At 33.2% G+C, this 17,724-nt stretch overlaps 1 protein-coding gene across 1 annotated transcript in view; it reads right to left on the reverse strand.

Moving 5' to 3' along the window:
* Positions 1-17,724, reverse strand: part of LOC114328928 (sushi, von Willebrand factor type A, EGF and pentraxin domain-containing protein 1) — a 208,499-nt gene that overhangs the window by 41,231 nt on the left and 149,544 nt on the right. The window contains exon 2 of the mRNA XM_050659175.1: positions 14,005-14,181. Coding sequence (XP_050515132.1) covers positions 14,005-14,181 — 177 coding nt within the window. The remainder of the gene's footprint in view (positions 1-14,004; positions 14,182-17,724) is intronic.

Here is a 17,724-nt window from a genome sequence, read left to right on the forward strand (position 1 = left end):
ATTTCTACTGCATCTTGATTGTGAATTTAGAGTAGACCTATTTCGTTGATGATTTTGGTGGTTATGACTTTTGTAATCAATTTCAGAGCGGTACTAAGCAGGTTTATTCCTCTGTAGTTTTCGGCTACCGTTTTATCACCCTTTTTAAACATTAAGATCGTTGTGCTAGCTGTTAGGTATTGTATGTCCCGAAATAATTTTTTGTACAAGTATCCTTAGTTGTTCAGTTAATGTGTTTCCAACGTATTTCAGCATTTCATTTGGAATCTTGTCCGGTACTGGAGAATTACGGTTTTTCAGTTTTTCTAATGCCTTAGTAATTTTCTCTGTTGTGACGATTATATTTTCGGTTGCAATCTCTGGAGTTTATGGTCCAGGCTTCTTAAAACAATAACCAAAAATAATTTGATTTCATTTAAAATACATACTACTGTTACGATTTCCAATATCACGCATGCTGGTCCAGATATCTCCAGATGCTCCTAGAGACCAAATCGAACGAGCCGAGAACTAGTTTTGACCCATTTCAGGCGCGAAACGCCAACTTGTCTTAATGTATTCAATTCGATGTTATTCGATTTGTTCCAGGCCCTTTGTAGAATATTGGGGAACAAAGTCGGGAAGTAATTAAATATAAGATCAAATTGTAGATATTCAGTGATATTTTCACTTTAACATTGCGCGTTATAAATGTAAAATAAATTGTACAAAATAATTAGATGAGTATATAAATTATATTTTTTTAGTATATTTTTAGGATGTAAATAAGTTAAAAGTAAAGACTAATACATAAGTGTTAATTAAAATAAAGTTAATAAATAAATACACTCGTAACACTACTTTTAAAATATACGTATTATTCGATACCTATTTATTATCTAAGTACATTGAATATAATACAGTGATGAGTGCGTTAAAAACCGGAAAAATAACGTAAAAGATGAAAAACATAATACGTTGTGAAATAAAAAGAGATGAAACTAGTAGAGGTGGGAAATTATCGTTAGAAACCTATACATTTATATTACATTGCATATTCCCACCTTTAGACGTTAGTTTAAGAGCTAGTTGACTTCAGTCATAATAATTATACGTATATCATTTAGGTGGTGTGACGTTTAGTAAAATATTTTAGTTGAGTTATTTTTATTATTAGTTTGATTTATAATTAACATGGCTCTAATAATTTAATGTTTATTTACTAGCAACTGTATTAGTGGAGTCACTGAAGGTGGATATGAGCTATTACCTCCGATTTCGTTAAACCTCCATCGATTTGCATGAAAATTGGTAAGTGGTTAGAGGATATCTCAAGGAACAAAGGTGACATGGAGCCAACTTGCGCTTTTACCCTGGGGGTGGATGCCACCCCTTCTGGGGGGTGAAAATTATTTTATTAAAAATAATCCCATAATTCGATAGAGGGACAAATTTCAAGCAAAATTTGTTATATAAAGTTATTAAAATAAATCAAAACTTTTTGAGTTATTAAAGATCAAAGATTCAAATTTTTCTTGAGAAAAATGCATGTTTTAACCAATTTTTCATTAATAACTCAAAAAGTGCAAGTTTTTGCCAAAAAAATTATTATTATCAAAATTGAAGCTAATAAAAAATGAAATAAAACCCTTACTACACAAAACTTTTAATGTTAACTAAAGTGAGTTATAGATAATTGAATGTATATTTTTTTTTCGGCGAGTAAAAAACTCTAAGTATTCAAGCCGAAATAACGGGAAATTGATGTATTTTATAACATAAACTTATTAAACATTTGTCAAAGTATTTAAAAATATCTATTAAATGAGCCCCCGAGCATGTTGATAGCGTTAAAATTTATGCTCCAAAATTTTTTCAAAATTTATCTTTTAACAATTTTTCCAAAAAATGTTATTGTTTTTATTTTTGTAATAACTCCGTTCGTGTTTACAATATGAGGTTCATCTACAAACTGTTTCAAAGTTAATTCCAAGTGCTATTTAAGCACGTTGAACCTAATCTTTTAAACCCCTTGCTATTTTAAAAATAAAAGGTTAAATGACCCCGGTTGCATGGTTCCCACAGCAAAATTTAAGATTTAAACGTTTCTATCTCGGTTATTTTTTACCCTATAGAAATAGTAAAACAGGTAAAATATTTGGCGCAGAAAAAACTAAAATTTGGTTATATATAATTTTTTACGTATATTGAGTATTTTTGGAGTTATTATCAAAAGAATATGAGAATTAGAATAATTTTAAAAATTATGATTTTTTCAAATTATATCTTGTTTTCAAAAATATGCATTCTAAACGGGTCAAAATTATCGAACACATTACTTATGCTAATATAAAGAAGTTCTTCTAAGGATTACTATAAATTTTAATTTTTGTGGAAATGGCGTATGTTTTATTTTTCACTTTTTCCTAAAAAATTCGAAACGGTTCTTTTATTTTCATTAAAACTTGCTTAATTTTGACGTTATTACCTTGTTCTGAAGCTCATTTCATAGGTATTCCGAAGTTCTTTGGCAAATGTTTAGCAGGAATATTTTATACATTGCATCGTTTTCCCGTTATTTAAGCTTGAATACTTAGATTTGAATACTCGTCGAAAAAAAATACACATTCAATTGCCAATAACTCACTTTGAACTAACATAAGTTTAGTTCTTTATGTAAGAAATGTACTCCGTTTTTTATTATCTTCAATTTCAGTAATAATAACTGTTGGAGAACTGTATTCTCCACCCAAAATAAATTCTATTTCACCAACAACAAATTTCCGCGCCGCCTCTGTAACAACCATAAATAATTTCATTACGCAGTGCCCGAAGAAAACTTCCAAGAATGTTAATCTCCGCCTCCAAAAACCCAAACACCCCAACGGGAAAATTTGTTAACGGTATGCAAGAGCGGGGTGCAACAGTCAGTCAGTCAACTATCAACACTCATTAAGAACGTACGCAAAAACCTCTTTTCATTTACGCTTTTTCGAAGAGAATTCTTCACGCCGCAATTAGCAAAAAGCCGGTACAAAGTGTAAATATATGTGTAGTGGCGTCTTTCACGGATAAGTTGTTAACTCAATTGTTCACATGTAAAATTCTATTTCTTGCCCTTTTCAACTTCATTACAGTCATAGCAAAATAGAAAGTGTTTTATTTACATTAACAATTCAACAGGCCAGAATTACAGCATCTTACGGTTCATTAAAAGTTCTCCTCTTAGCTATCGAAGGCTTAGCGACACATTGAACTTACTGCAAGTGCAAAACGCTGGAAAGAGACATTGGAACTACTCCAAACTCTCCATGGAGGAATGTTGAACACCGGCGTCCCTACATTTTGTTCCTCCGAGACCGGATTTTATTTCTAAGAGCCGAATTTGGCCCTTAAAGCCACATTTGATCCATCGGCCGAACTTTTCTGGCCAAAAAACACTCAATTCAAGTTTCTATCTAATTCTATTATTTTGTTAAAAAACATTTCTGGCTAATGCCAACTCTTTCTAAAAGACATTATAAGTGTCGCGTTTTTCGGATATTCTCGTCGAATAGACAATAATTCCAAGAGACAAAGTGATTGCGTTATTTATTCTACGGACAAATAAACATTCTGTGAACAAAAACAGTGATAATAGTTTACTTCAAGAAGTGGTGTTCAAGGACTAGCTGATTCCAGGAAAAGCAGCCCACATTCAAGTACCAAGAGCCCAGGGGTGACGTACAAAATAAACTTTTCTATATATGTAAATTCAAAAAGTTAATTTTGAAAGATCTCTTGCGAAATGTTACTCTAATAAAGTTAAACACTATTTAAAGAACTATTCAGGGTTGAATTTTTGGTTTAATATTGCATGCTTGTTAAAATTCAAAAATAAATAATAATTTCATTAAAAAATAAACAAATTAAAGTTATTACAATGAGCAAAAAAGGTTTAAGTAAATTATTAAACAAAAAGCATTCCATTCTAGATTCTGTTAATAGAATTCAAACGTGGCTAGAAGCAAACCATGACTCGGAAAAAGATGTTTTCTCATTCAAAACAAGAGAAGGTCGATTACAAGACCTGTTCTCTGATTACAATAACGTACAGGATGAAATTGAATTCCTGGACGATTCTCAAAAATGTGATCGTGCCATATTTGAAGAAAATTATTTTGCGGTTCTGTCAAAAATACAAAGTTCGATTAGAGCATTGGATATTACCAATACAGGGAGCGTCGCTGCCGCTAAGCAAGTGGCCGTAAAGCTCCCGGCAATAAGCATATGCAAATATTCCGGGCAAATAGGGGACTTCGAAAGTTTTTTTGAGCTCTTCGACACACTGATAATACAAAATCAGTCCCTTTTTGACATCCAAAGGTTTCTTTATTTGAAAAGTTACCTACAGGGTGATTCTCTTAAGTTGGTGGATTCTTTGAAAGTCACAAATGAAAATTTTTCGATTGCTTTAGATATTCTAAAGAACCGCTATCAGAATAAGGTCACAATCATAAATTCTTACTTAACAGAAATTATAGACATTCCTACACTGAGAAACAGCTCACCGCAAGCCCTCAGAAATTTTCTAACTACCGTAACAAAAAATATGCAATTGCTAAAAAATTTGCAATTTTCAAGTACAGAGCTCATTGATATAATTTTAGTTTTCCTGCTAGAAAGCAAATTAGATTTTTCAACAAGGAGACTTTTTGAAACTGAGCGAAATCATTCAGATGTACCAAAATTAGATGGTTTTCTTAAATTTCTTGAAAAAAGGTGCATTGTTCTGGAAAGCCTGGAAAATACAAATCCTAGGCAAGCCAAAAACGTAAAAGTTTCACATCATGCATCCAGTAATAACACATCAGAGGATTCAGATAAAAATAATACGTCAAATAATTTAGTTTCTGACTTTTATTGCATTTTCTGCAAAAAGCAAGGTCATAAAATTTACAAATGTCACTTTTTCAAAAACATTCAGCATGATGACAAAATAAAATTCGTGAATTCAAAAGGTCTCTGCGTAAATTGCCTAGGTAGGCATAATTCTAAAGATTGTTCATCAAAACATGTATGTACCGTTTGTAAAAGGCGCCATAATACAAATTTGCACATTCTGGCACCAAATAATAATTCGGGTAAACATAATACTTTTTCTACGACCCATAAAAATGAAAGTCCGTCCACTTCTACAAATTCAAACAATTACGAACGCGAACATTCGTCAAATTCAAACTTTCAAGGTCCTTCGTTTCAAGGGCAAGAACCGTTTACAAATTCCTTTTCTGCTTTGTCCGTAAAAAATTTAAATATACTTCTAGCTACGGCCAAAGTAACCATTTTCGACAAAAACGGGAAACCTTTAACGGCCCGATTGTTACTCGATACGGGAAGTCAAAATAGCTTTTGTACCCAGTGTCTCATTTCTGGCATAGGCCAAAGTAATTCGGTTTCAAAAAAGATGGTCAACATAAAAATGCATTCTAACTATAATAAAAAGTCTTTCAAAATTTCATGTGCCATCTTAAAAAATATTACTTGCAATCTTCCACAGTTCCGCATTCTTACAAAAAAATTACCAATTCCAAGGGACGTTCTTCTCGCCGACGATTCCTATCACAAACCTAGTCAGGTAGACATCTTGGTTGGGGCTGATTTGTACTACGACTTAATTCTTCCTGACATAATTCCTCTGGGCCCTAGGCTTCCAGTTTTGCAGGCTTCTCATCTGGGGTACCTAATAGCCGGCGTGATTGCTCCTCACTTGACGGCACCTACAGTAGCAAACAATGCTTCTGGAGATGTTGCTCTACTTTCTACGTGTAGCACGGACGAGCTGCTCACGAAATTCTGGAACATGGAAGAACTTTCTCAAAAACCTATTCTGTCGGAAGCTGACGAGCTGGCCGAACAAATATTTCAAACTACAACAAAGATCCTTGAAAATGGACGCTTTGAAGTAGATATTCCATTAAAAAGTGCACAAGAACACCAATTACTGGGTGATTCATTTTCTATAGCCAAACGGCGTTTTCTTTCACTCGAAAATAAATTCCAAAAAGATAAAAAATTATTTGTCGAGTACAAAAATTTCATTGACACATATATTTCTTTAGGGCATGCTGAATATGTACCTCTTTCGTTCGTAAATGAAAATTCGGACAAAAAATATTTTATTCCACATTTATGTGTCATCAACGAACAAAATAAAAGTACAACTTTGCGTGTCGTCATGGACGCTAGTTGTAAAAGCTCTACAGGAAAAAGTCTGAACGACATTTCATTAAAAGGGTATCAGGTTCAACCCGATTTATTCGACATTCTGGTTCGTTTCAGGCAATACAAATTCATATTTTCCTGTGACATTCAAAAAATTTTTCGACAGACGTGGATCAACAAAGATCAACGCTTTCTACAAAATATTCTATGGAGGGACGATACCCACGATTCTATAAAATGTATTCAATTAAATACTATCACATACGGGACGAATAGCGCCCCGTTTCTTGCGACGAGAGTCTTGCAAGAAATTTCAAATAAAAATAAAGTTCAATTCCCATTGGCCTCGCATTTTCTCGAAAACCAATTCTACGTAGATGATGGTTTATGTGGGTCAAATAATATTCAAGAATTGCTCGAAATACTTCAGCAATTAAATTCTGTTCTAAACCGCCATGGGTTTACTTTACATAAATTCCATTCAAATTCATCCATATTCCTACAACAAATCAACCCAGAACATTCAAAAAATACTACTCAGGAATATGACCTAAATTTCGATTCCACTTCCAGTAAGGTTCTAGGCCTAAAATGGGACCCTGTGGAAGACCAAATAACAATTTCCGTCCCCGAAAATAATTTCTGCCCACCAATAACAAAAAGAAAAATCCTATCTGCGTTAGCGCAATGTTTCGACCCTCTGGGACTCATCAATCCGTTTATTGTTAAAGGCAAAATGCTTATGCAGAAACTCTATCTGCAAAAAATTCACTGGGACACAGAAATTTCGGACAAAACTATTCTAAACGATTGGAACAACTTTCTACAGGACTTGTCACAATTAAAACAATTAAAAATTCCTCGTTTCTATTTTTCTGAAAAAATAATTCTGAAAGTTGAGCTTCATGGATTTGCAGACAGCAGCATGGCAGCTTATGGCGCATGCGTATACCTAAGAACTTTCTATTCGGATGAGACCATCTCTTGTGCATTAGTTTCTTCCAAATCAAGGATAACTCCGTTAAAGACGGTAACACTTCCTAGGCTTGAGCTGTGCGCAATGGTTCTTCTTTCAAAACTTGTTGCAAAAATAATTTCTATCTTTGAAAATCAATCTATAAAATTTCATTCAGTCAGCCTCTGGTCAGACTCTGGTAGCTCTGTCGTGGTGTAAAAGTCATCCAAGTCGGTGGTCGGTTTTCGTGGCTCACCGGGTAGCTTTTGTCCAAGAGTTGACTCAAAACTTTACATGGCTTCACATAAAGTCTGCGCAAAATGCCGCAGACCTTCTTTCTCGAGGAATGTCTGGTTCTGAAATTCTCAATAGCGACTTCTGGTAGCAAGGTCCCAAATGCTTGCGAGATAAAAATTTCAATGTTTCCAATCTAGTAAATGACAAAGTTCTCGAAAACCTACCCGAGGAAAGAAAAATAAGCCTCGTGGTAAATTCTAATGTGGAAAATTTCTGGATAAAAATTTTCTCACGTTTCTCAAATATTTCACGCTTAAAACGTACAGTAGCGTACGTATTTCGTTTTATTTCTAATTGTAAAAAACAAAAAATTTCTGAACCTCTTTCTGTTGCGGAGTTAAATTATGCAATGGATTTCATCATCAAGAAAATACAGGGTGATGCATTTTCAAAAGAAATTTCGGCGCTTAAAAATAACAAATTTATTTCGAATAAAAACTTCATGTCACTAAAACCATTTTTAGATTCTTCTAATTTTCTCAGAGTTGGAGGCAGACTTACGAACTGTCCCGACATAGACTATTTGCAAAAACATCCGATACTGCTCCCATCCAATAATCCTATCGTCAATCTTATCATCAAAAATGAACATCTCAGATTGGGACATGCTGGTGCGCAAACAGTTCTCTCAAATCTTCGTTTGAAATTCTGGGCTCTCAATGGTCTAAAGGAAGCAAAACCAATCATTCGCAACTGCACCATATGTTTCCGATTTTCGTGTGCTCCTGCACAACAGCTTATGGGTAATTTACCTGAAGATAGGTTGTCCATTACAACAAGACCTTTTCAAAAAGTGGGTGTAGATTATGGTGGACCCTTTCTGTTAAAATTTTCTTCACTCCGAAAAGCGCCAAAAATCAAGGCATACATAGCCATTTTCGTGTGCATGGTGACCAAAGCTGTGCACATTGAGGTTGTTTCTGATCTAACAACTTCTTCCTTTCTATTAACACTTAAGAGATTCATTTCCCGACGTGGTAACCCAACCGTCATTTACAGTGACAATGCCACATGTTTTTCTGGTGCAAGAAACCAACTCTATGACTTATACAAATTTTTTCAAAATAAGTCTAATTCTCAAACCATTATGGAATACCTTTCTGAAAATCAAACCTCATGGAAGTTTATCCCCCCTAGATCTCCTCATTGGGCTGGGCTCTGGGAAGCTTCAGTAAAAAGCGCAAAATATCATATGCGTAGGCTAATAGGCTGTTCTTCTTTCACTTTCGAACAGTTTTACACTGTCATGGTTCAAATTGAAGCTGTGATGAATTCAAGGCCTATCTGTTCCATGTCCAGCGACCCTTCAGATTACACCTTTCTCAGTCCTGGGCATTTTATAATTGGCTCCAGCCTGTCAGCGCATCCTGAGCAAAACTTACAAAAAATTCCGGAAAATAAACTATCCATGTTTCAGCAAATTGCAAAAATACAACAAAGTTTCTGGAAAAAGTGGTCTGTTGATTACTTGAACCGGTTACAAAATTCTCCAAAATGGTCCCGACCAAGGGAAAACGTAAAAGTCAATGACTTAGTTCTTCTGAGAGAGGATAATGTACCTCCTCTAAAATGGCCTTTAGCACGGGTAGTTGATACAATGCCCGGGCAAGATGGCAAAGTCAGAGTGGTCAAGTTGAAGACCATCGATGGTCAATTCACAAGGGCAATCTCTAAAATTTCGGTTCTCCCTAATCAAGGTAAAGAAGAGTAGGTTAGACCACAAGGCTCTAACGCCGGGGGGAATGTTGGAGAACTGTATTCTCCACCCAAAATAAATTCTATTTCACCAACAACAAATTTCCGCGCCGCCTCTGTAACAACCATAAATAATTTCATTACGCAGTGCCCGAAGAAAACTTCCAAGAATGTTAATCTCCGCCTCCAAAAACCCAAACACCCCAACGGGAAAATTTGTTAACGGTATGCAAGAGCGGGGTGCAACAGTCAGTCAGTCAACTATCAACACTCATTAAGAACGTACGCAAAAACCTCTTTTCATTTACGCTTTTTCGAAGAGAATTCTTCACGCCGCAATTAGCAAAAAGCCGGTACAAAGTGTAAATATATGTGTAGTGGCGTCTTTCACGGATAAGTTGTTAACTCAATTGTTCACATGTAAAATTCTATTTCTTGCCCTTTTCAACTTCATTACAGTCATAGCAAAATAGAAAGTGTTTTATTTACATTAACAATTCAACAGGCCAGAATTACAGCATCTTACGGTTCATTAAAAGTTCTCCTCTTAGCTATCGAAGGCTTAGCGACACATTGAACTTACTGCAAGTGCAAAACGCTGGAAAGAGACATTGGAACTACTCCAAACTCTCCATGGAGGAATGTTGAACACCGGCGTCCCTCCAATAACTTTTTTGTAGAAGCTTATAGTTTTTGATTTATACGTGAAAAACCGATTTAAAACATGCATTTTTTTACGAAAAAATAAAATCTTTGGTCTTTAATAACTCAAAAAGTGTTAATTTATTTTAATAACTTTATATAACAAATTTTGCTTATAATTTGTCCCTCTATCGACTTATGGTATTATTTTTAATAAAATAATTTTCACCCCCGAGAAGGGGTGGCAACCACCCCCAGTTTAAAAGCGCAAGTTGGAATCATGTCACCTTTGTTCCTTGAGGATTCTTCTAATTACTCACCATTTTTCATGAAAATCTATGGAGGTTCAACGAAATCGGAGGTGAAAACCTTCAGTGACTGCACTAATTTATTCAATAATTATTTGTTCTAACATGGGAAATTAAAATAGAATGTTTTTCGACGTCATATCTACGTATAATTATGATTGAAGTCAACTAGCCACGTATAAGAACTAATTTTATCGCGTACTATCTTACAACTTATGTTATCTATATACAGGGTGATCAACTTCTGTGACAAAGTCCAATATATCTGTTATTATACAATATATGAAAAAAAGTTGTTAATAAAAGTTATAGACATCTGTAATGTAAACATTTTAAAATTAGTGAGAAATATACAGGGGCCTCCATAACACGGTGCCAAACCAAAGTTATGTTTTTTTTAAATAGAACACCCTGTATTTTATTCAAAATCTGGTTTCTCTACATTTTTCTGATTCTAGAGATATAACACTTGTCTAGGGTTACACCGAGTGTTTCAAAGTTACGAGCACTATTATTTAAAAATCATACTGAATTGATCGCCCTGTATGTTTCTAACGGTGTAATATAAACTTATTTTTTTACTGCTTTTGACTGTCAATATTAAAGTAGTTTTGCAACAATGTACAATTTTTTTATAACTACACAAATTGTATACAGGGTAGGTCAAAATGTAAATACAAGATTTTCATCATAATTTTAAATGAAACACCCTGTATTATATATTATTATCGAAAAGTTCTATCACTATACCTACTTACATATCTTTTAAATATTCCCTATACCTAAAGGTATTAGTTTTCGAGATATTTTAGTTTTATTGTTAATAACAACATGTATTACTTAGTTATTAATAACAATATTTTGATTTATTAAAATTTATTAAAAAAACTAAATTAAATAAAAAAAAATGTTCAACCTACTTATTATGTTATAAAAGGTGTTCAAAATGACCTCCCATAACGTCTACACAAGCCTGGAGACGAGTTTCGAAAGACCTACTGATGTTTGTAAGCATTTGTTGTGTGACACTTAGAAAGGCGTTTTGAATCCTTATTTTCATATCGTCAACTGTTGTTGGAGGTGTCCTATACACTACGTCTTTAATATAACCCCAAAAAAGAAGTCAACTTCGTTTAATTCTGGTGATCTGGGTGGCCAGTGAACTGGCCCATCTATTCCTATCCATCTTTCAGGAAATAGTTCATCGAGTTCACCGTTGACAAGTGCGTTGTGGTGAGCAGGGGCTCCGTCGTGAAGGTACCACATATATTTTGACGGATATTTAATTGTACATTTTCAAGTAGAATAAGTAAATGACTCACTAGAAAATTTAAATAAACCTCACCATTTACCGATTCCTCAAAGAAAAAAGGACCTATAACGTAATTGCCTATGATTCCACCCCAAATGTTTAAGGACCATCTCGTTTGACTATGTGTCTGAGCACAGTACGGATTGGTTGTGGAATAATAATGAAAATTGTGTCTGTTTACACTACTATTTTTGTAGATGTTGCCTCGTCTCAAAAAAAAAAGAACAAACTCATAAAAAACTCTCTGTATAACTATTTGTTGTGACCATTGACAAAATTGTACTCTTCGTTCGAAATCCTCCCCAACAAGTTTCTGATGTAATTGTATATGATATGGGTGCATGTTGTTTTTCTTGAGTATGTTTTGGATAGATCCATAACTTATATCTTGTTCTCTTGTAATATTTTGAATACTTGAGGATTTTCTGTAACAGGCAGTAAAACATTTAATTCATTTTCATCCGTAATAATGATTTTTGTTTTTTCCTTTGCTTCATAAACAGAACCAGTACGATTAAACCTGTCTAATGCTCTCAAGTTGTCAAATGCTCTCTTATTTGGTTGTTGACGCTATGGACACCGTTCCTTATAAATTCTTGTGGCAACTAATGAGTTTTTGAAACACTCTCCTAAAATCCATATCATGTCTGTCATTTCTTCACGACTAAAATTCATTGTTATGTAACAATTATATCAATATGACAAACAATTATAATTAATAACAAAAATAAAAACGTACAGATAATTAAAATCTTACATCTGACAGTTCTTGTGTCAATTATTTTTAAAGCCACCTTAAACAAGAAGTTGCAGCAATTTATAGTTCCCATTTCTTCGCGGAAAATTAATATAACTTTGTTAGTAAATATAAAATTGTCGTTATTGTATAGAATTTACCATAAACTTGGAGATAAAATGAAATGCAGTCTAATTTTAATTATCATTAACAAACTCATTGGAGGTTTCTGAACTGGTTGTTCGAACGCTAATCAAGAAGTTGATTATAATTAAGTCCCCTTAACAACTATCAAATAACAACACCCCTCATTCGTACGTTAATCAGTTGATTGTAATAAATTATGTCAATTATCATTATGATAATTAACATAATTGATTGATTAATTAATTATTAATTATTAATTAACATAACAATTATTAACATAATTGATTAATAAATCTCATAATTGTAATCAATTATGTTTTCAGCAACCCAAACAAAGTTGACATTGACAGTTGCGTGACAGTAATTAAATATTTAATAATGATCAGTTGATTCCACTTTTGATTAGCGTTCGAACAACCGGCCCTAATAATAAGGGTAATTATTAATTTACTGTAATAAACGTATCTATGAGTTATCAACAATAAAACTAAAATATCTCGGAAACTAATAACTTTAGGTACAGGGAATATTTAAAAGATATGCAAGTATAATGAAAGAACTTTTCGATGGTAATATAAAATACAGGGTGTTCCATTTAAAAATATGAAGAAAATCTTTTATTTACATTTTGACTTACCCTGTATGCAATTTGTGTAGTGATAAAAAAATTGTACGTTGTTGCAAAACTACTTTAATATTGACAGTCAACAGCAGTAAAAAAATAAGTTTATATTATACTGTTAGAGTCATACAGGGCGATCAAATCAGTATGATTTTTTGATAAAAGTGCTCATAACTTTGAAACACTCAGTATAACCCTAGACAAGTGTTTTAGTGACAATAGTGACAATATCTTTTTAATCACAAAAGTGTAGAGAAACAAGATTTTGAATAAAATACAGGGTGTTCCATTTAAAAAAACATAACTTTGGTTTGGCACCGTGTTATGGAGGACCCTGTATATTTCTCACTAATTTTAAAATGTGTACATTAAAGGTAATTAAAGGAAGAACAACAAGGTTTCTATAACTTTTATAAACAACTTTTTTCATATATTTTATAATAACAGATACAGGGTGTCCCCGAAAATAGTGCGTTCCTTTGAGGTATGGATATAATACACAATTTAGAACAAAAAAGTCCTATAACATTTTTTTCTAAAGTTAACCGTTTCCAAGAAAAAAATTACATTGTTTTTCATATACCTGAATTTTTATTTTCATGAATTTGAATGACATGGCAACCTAGCCTAGAAGAACTTGCTGTGACTGTGGAAATTTAATTTAATAACCCTTGTTTATTTACTTTGAAGTGTGATTTTTGGGGTTGTTGACATCGTAGGTACCTACCTGTAAAATAATGGATATGGGTTTGGTTGATATTCACATTATTTTACCTACCAGATGCAACTGACCTACAAACCTACTTTTTTAATCTTTAGATTGTTGAGTGCGTTATTGCCAGACTTCAATTTGCATATCAAAATATATTTTCGTTTTTTGGTCAAACGGATCAATTTAGAAAAAAATGTTATAAGACTTTTTTGCTCTACATTGTGCCTTCTACCTATACCTTTAAGGAACGCACTATTTTCGGGAACACCCTGTATATTGGACTTTGTCACAGAAGTTGATCACCCTGTATGTTATACTTCTTGTGCATTATTTTGCCGGTTCTTAGCGGACTCATCACTGTATATTATGATCCTTGATTGATGATAAATACTTACCACAAAATGGTGGTTCTCCAGTCCACCGACCGGAAGTGGCACAGGTGGTTTTAGTTTCACCGAAGGTTTCGTATCCTTCGTCGCATTGATATGTTGCTACGGTACCTGGCCCTAATTTTGGGGAACTTAACGTTACCCTTGAGTTTAACGGAACTGGAGGGTGACCACATTTTATGTCTGAAAATAAAGTGAAAGTTGTAGTACATCTAAAATACTAAAGGATTTATTTCAATATAAAATATTTTGTACTTTATAATAATTATATACAGTAAAGGGCAAAATTATGGAATATATTCATTTTTTCGAGAATGGGTGATTTTGGAGACAAATCATGAAACAATTCGATCTTTATTTTTAAATTATGATTTTTGATTTTATTTTATTTTGAATTTACAATCGATAACTTTTTAAATGAAACTAGGGGCCATGTGCTTGCTCACTTGAAGGTTAATTCAATTCTCTCTTCAGTGATATGAACATTAACATCATTATTTATAAAGGGTGACCAAAAAATCATTTGTAAATTAAATTAATTACACAAGAAGTATGCACGTAATATATTTAATTCACAATACGTTTTGCTCCTGTCAGAAATCAAAAAACAATTATTTGGCAAATAAACATGACGCTCAGTGGCGTGCGGTGACATTTTCGGAAGAGGAAGCGATTCAATAAGGGTTTAACAAATATTTTCTTACGAGGGTCGAGATCAAAACATACACCTACTTAATAGGTGTATACCTAATGTATTACCTGTTAACTTATATCGACTAAAAACAAGAACTACAAAAAATTAGGTATAGTGTTTAACCCAGTCTGAGAGACATGCACACGCCTTGAGAATGAGATTCGGGTGATACAAATTCATTGAGGCAAGGAGGATTTACTCTTATAAGCGGGCGTCACTCCATCCCGCCCCATTGCTTCATACTATCCACTTCCCCTCCGATAGCACTCTAATGCGCTATATGGGCTCCCTATCAGCAAAGTGCTTATTATGTGGGAGTCCTGGATACAAGGACTCACAAACGAAATCCTACCCCGATCAATGCAGGTTAGTGACTCTAGTGACTTAGTATATCGTATATCTAGTGACTTATCATCGATCTGTACTGCTTGCTCAGGGTCGAGTCCCTGCTCCAGGCTTGGTTTCTTTAAACTTAAAAAGAAGAGTTCTATTCAAAATTGTTTTTATATTCCGATTTCGAATCACCTTCCATAACACACAACTTTCAACAATATGACACTTATTTACTTATACTTGAGTCCTATTCTCTTATCAACCAATGCAAATTTTTTGTCGATAACATCGTCGTAAAATTTTGGATTTTTTGATAATTGTTTAATAAATGCACTCTTTTTCAATGGATAATAGGGCTAACTTGGAAAGTCTGCCTTCACTTGTAAAATTTATTGTAAAACTTTTGATGCGTTTTAATAATGAAAAACTTCGTTCAACTGATGCACTTGTAGCTGAGATAGTTAGTACCTACTACTTAATTCACACAACTTGCCCACTTCACACAGAGACTGATTTAAACCAGTAGTATTTAAAAAATTCAACCGATTCCTAAGTATTTCTTTATCACTAATTTCAGGTGTTTTATAAATGACATTTAACTGAGAATGCAAAGCTAGATTATCAAAAAAAAATCATAATTTAATCGTACTGAATTAGATACATACCTCTGTGGGAGATTTTAATGAATTATAATTAGACATATTAAAATTACATAATTCTACATATTTTTATTTCTTTAAAATTTTAAAAGTGATAATTCATTTGTTGTAGAATATTATCAAAAATTTCGATGTATAATCGTCGATAGGTCTCTCTTTCGCCGACAATATCAATCATCATTATTTTTCTTTTAGGTTCGAAGCCCATATTTTCAGCTTTATCCCAAATATTTTTAAACAGCTCATATTTTTAATCATCATAAGTCATCAAATTGTCTTATACAAAATGCAATGTCATTTGACTTCGTCTGTAAAATGTCGTAGGTACTATAAAATATCAGCAAAAGGAAAAATCTCAAAATGTCAAATAAAATATTAGTAAAAATATTAAGCAAAAAATTGAAATCGAGCCATTTGTACCTAAATACCTACCCCTTATAGCAGCAGTAACAGACTCCGCATCTCGTTTTCGAATCGGAAGCGGTCGGACGAGCGCTTCCAGGCGTATCAAAATTCGCGTGAAAGGAACATGACTAGCGAGTGAGGTTATTAAACCCTGACCAATTTTTGAACGGGACAAATGCATGACAAGCAGCGATTTTGAGATGCGCTTCCGTCAGGACCGGACTGAATCGTTGAATTGTGTGCTTATTTGAGACCGTTCGTATGCGATCAAATTTTAATAATGTTTCAATGCCTATTAGTTACATAATAGATTACTTAGATTAGGGAAACATTGTTGATAATTAAATACTAATTAATAATACATGTATTTTCTTATATGGAAGTATAGGGAAGCACCGCTTCCATGGACCGCACGCCTCTGATGACGCTATAATTTTTAATAAGGCAAGTGCCAGAAAAATCATTAGAATACAAAAAACTGGTATATTTCTGTTTGGTGGACCACAAGAAAGAGTTTGGCAGGGTCAAATTAAAGGACGTTATCCACTTATTGTAAGCAAGAGAGAGATACCTCTAGGAATAATCAAAACAATCAAAAATATCTACCAGAACACACAATAAGTGAAAGTAGAAGAAGAACTTACTGACACAATTGTCCTCTATTGTTTAGCCTGATCATGGATGAAATAATAAAAAATTAAAAACTAAAAAAGGATATTAAATGAGAGAAAACCAACTTAAAATAATCTGTTATGCAGACGACGTTATCTTAATCTCTCAAAGTGAACATGATTAACAACTCTGCACCAATGTAATATAAACGACAGAAAATTTAACATGTTAATTTCCACAAAAAAACAAAATGCATGTTTATAATACATGTTACATTTAGGGTTGCATCTCTTAGAGGAGTCAATTTTATTTTTTTTAATGTATAGAGGGGTTCAGTAGAAGCTTAAGTTCAAGTTTTTGGGGTCACCACCCTTGTCCCCCGGCCGCCATATTGGAAAAGTGGTGCAAAGGGCTTTCGCACTGTATCTCCTAACTAGCAATCCTACAGAAAATTTAATTACACATAAAATATAGCAAATTAAATTTTATACAATTTTATATCTATTACTTTTTATCGTCAAGTGACCAACAAAATAGTTATAAACAAAAATATGAGAAAATTTTGTAAGACGTTTCCTTTTGGAGGTTATAATTCTTTTTCCGTTCATTTCACAATAAAATACCATTATGGCGATTTTGTAGAGGATTTTTCAATGAACAATTTTGACTATAAATTTGTTTAATTTTATTTATTATCTAGGTTTTACAGCGCTCCAATCTTGATCAGATTCTCGAATTCTCATAGGAATACAATAAAAAAAAATACTTTTCTATCTATATTTTAGGCAGCAATCTTTATGCCAACCACGAAAATCAAATTTAAGGTGAATGACCAATTTTGGTCTATTTTTGTTTTCAAGGTCGCTGAATTCGAATATGAAGTTTATTTTTATCTAGATTTGAGAAAATCAATTTTGATGATTCTTCAAATTTACCTCGCTGTATCTTTGGTCGCTGTAAATATTTCCTTTTGAAAATTTTACAGTGTCATCTTTGAAGTATGTAGATAACAATGAAATTTGT

The sequence above is a fragment of the Diabrotica virgifera genome, chromosome 8 (genome assembly GCF_917563875.1).
Source record: "Diabrotica virgifera virgifera chromosome 8, PGI_DIABVI_V3a".
Taxonomy (NCBI): domain Eukaryota; kingdom Metazoa; phylum Arthropoda; class Insecta; order Coleoptera; family Chrysomelidae; genus Diabrotica; species Diabrotica virgifera.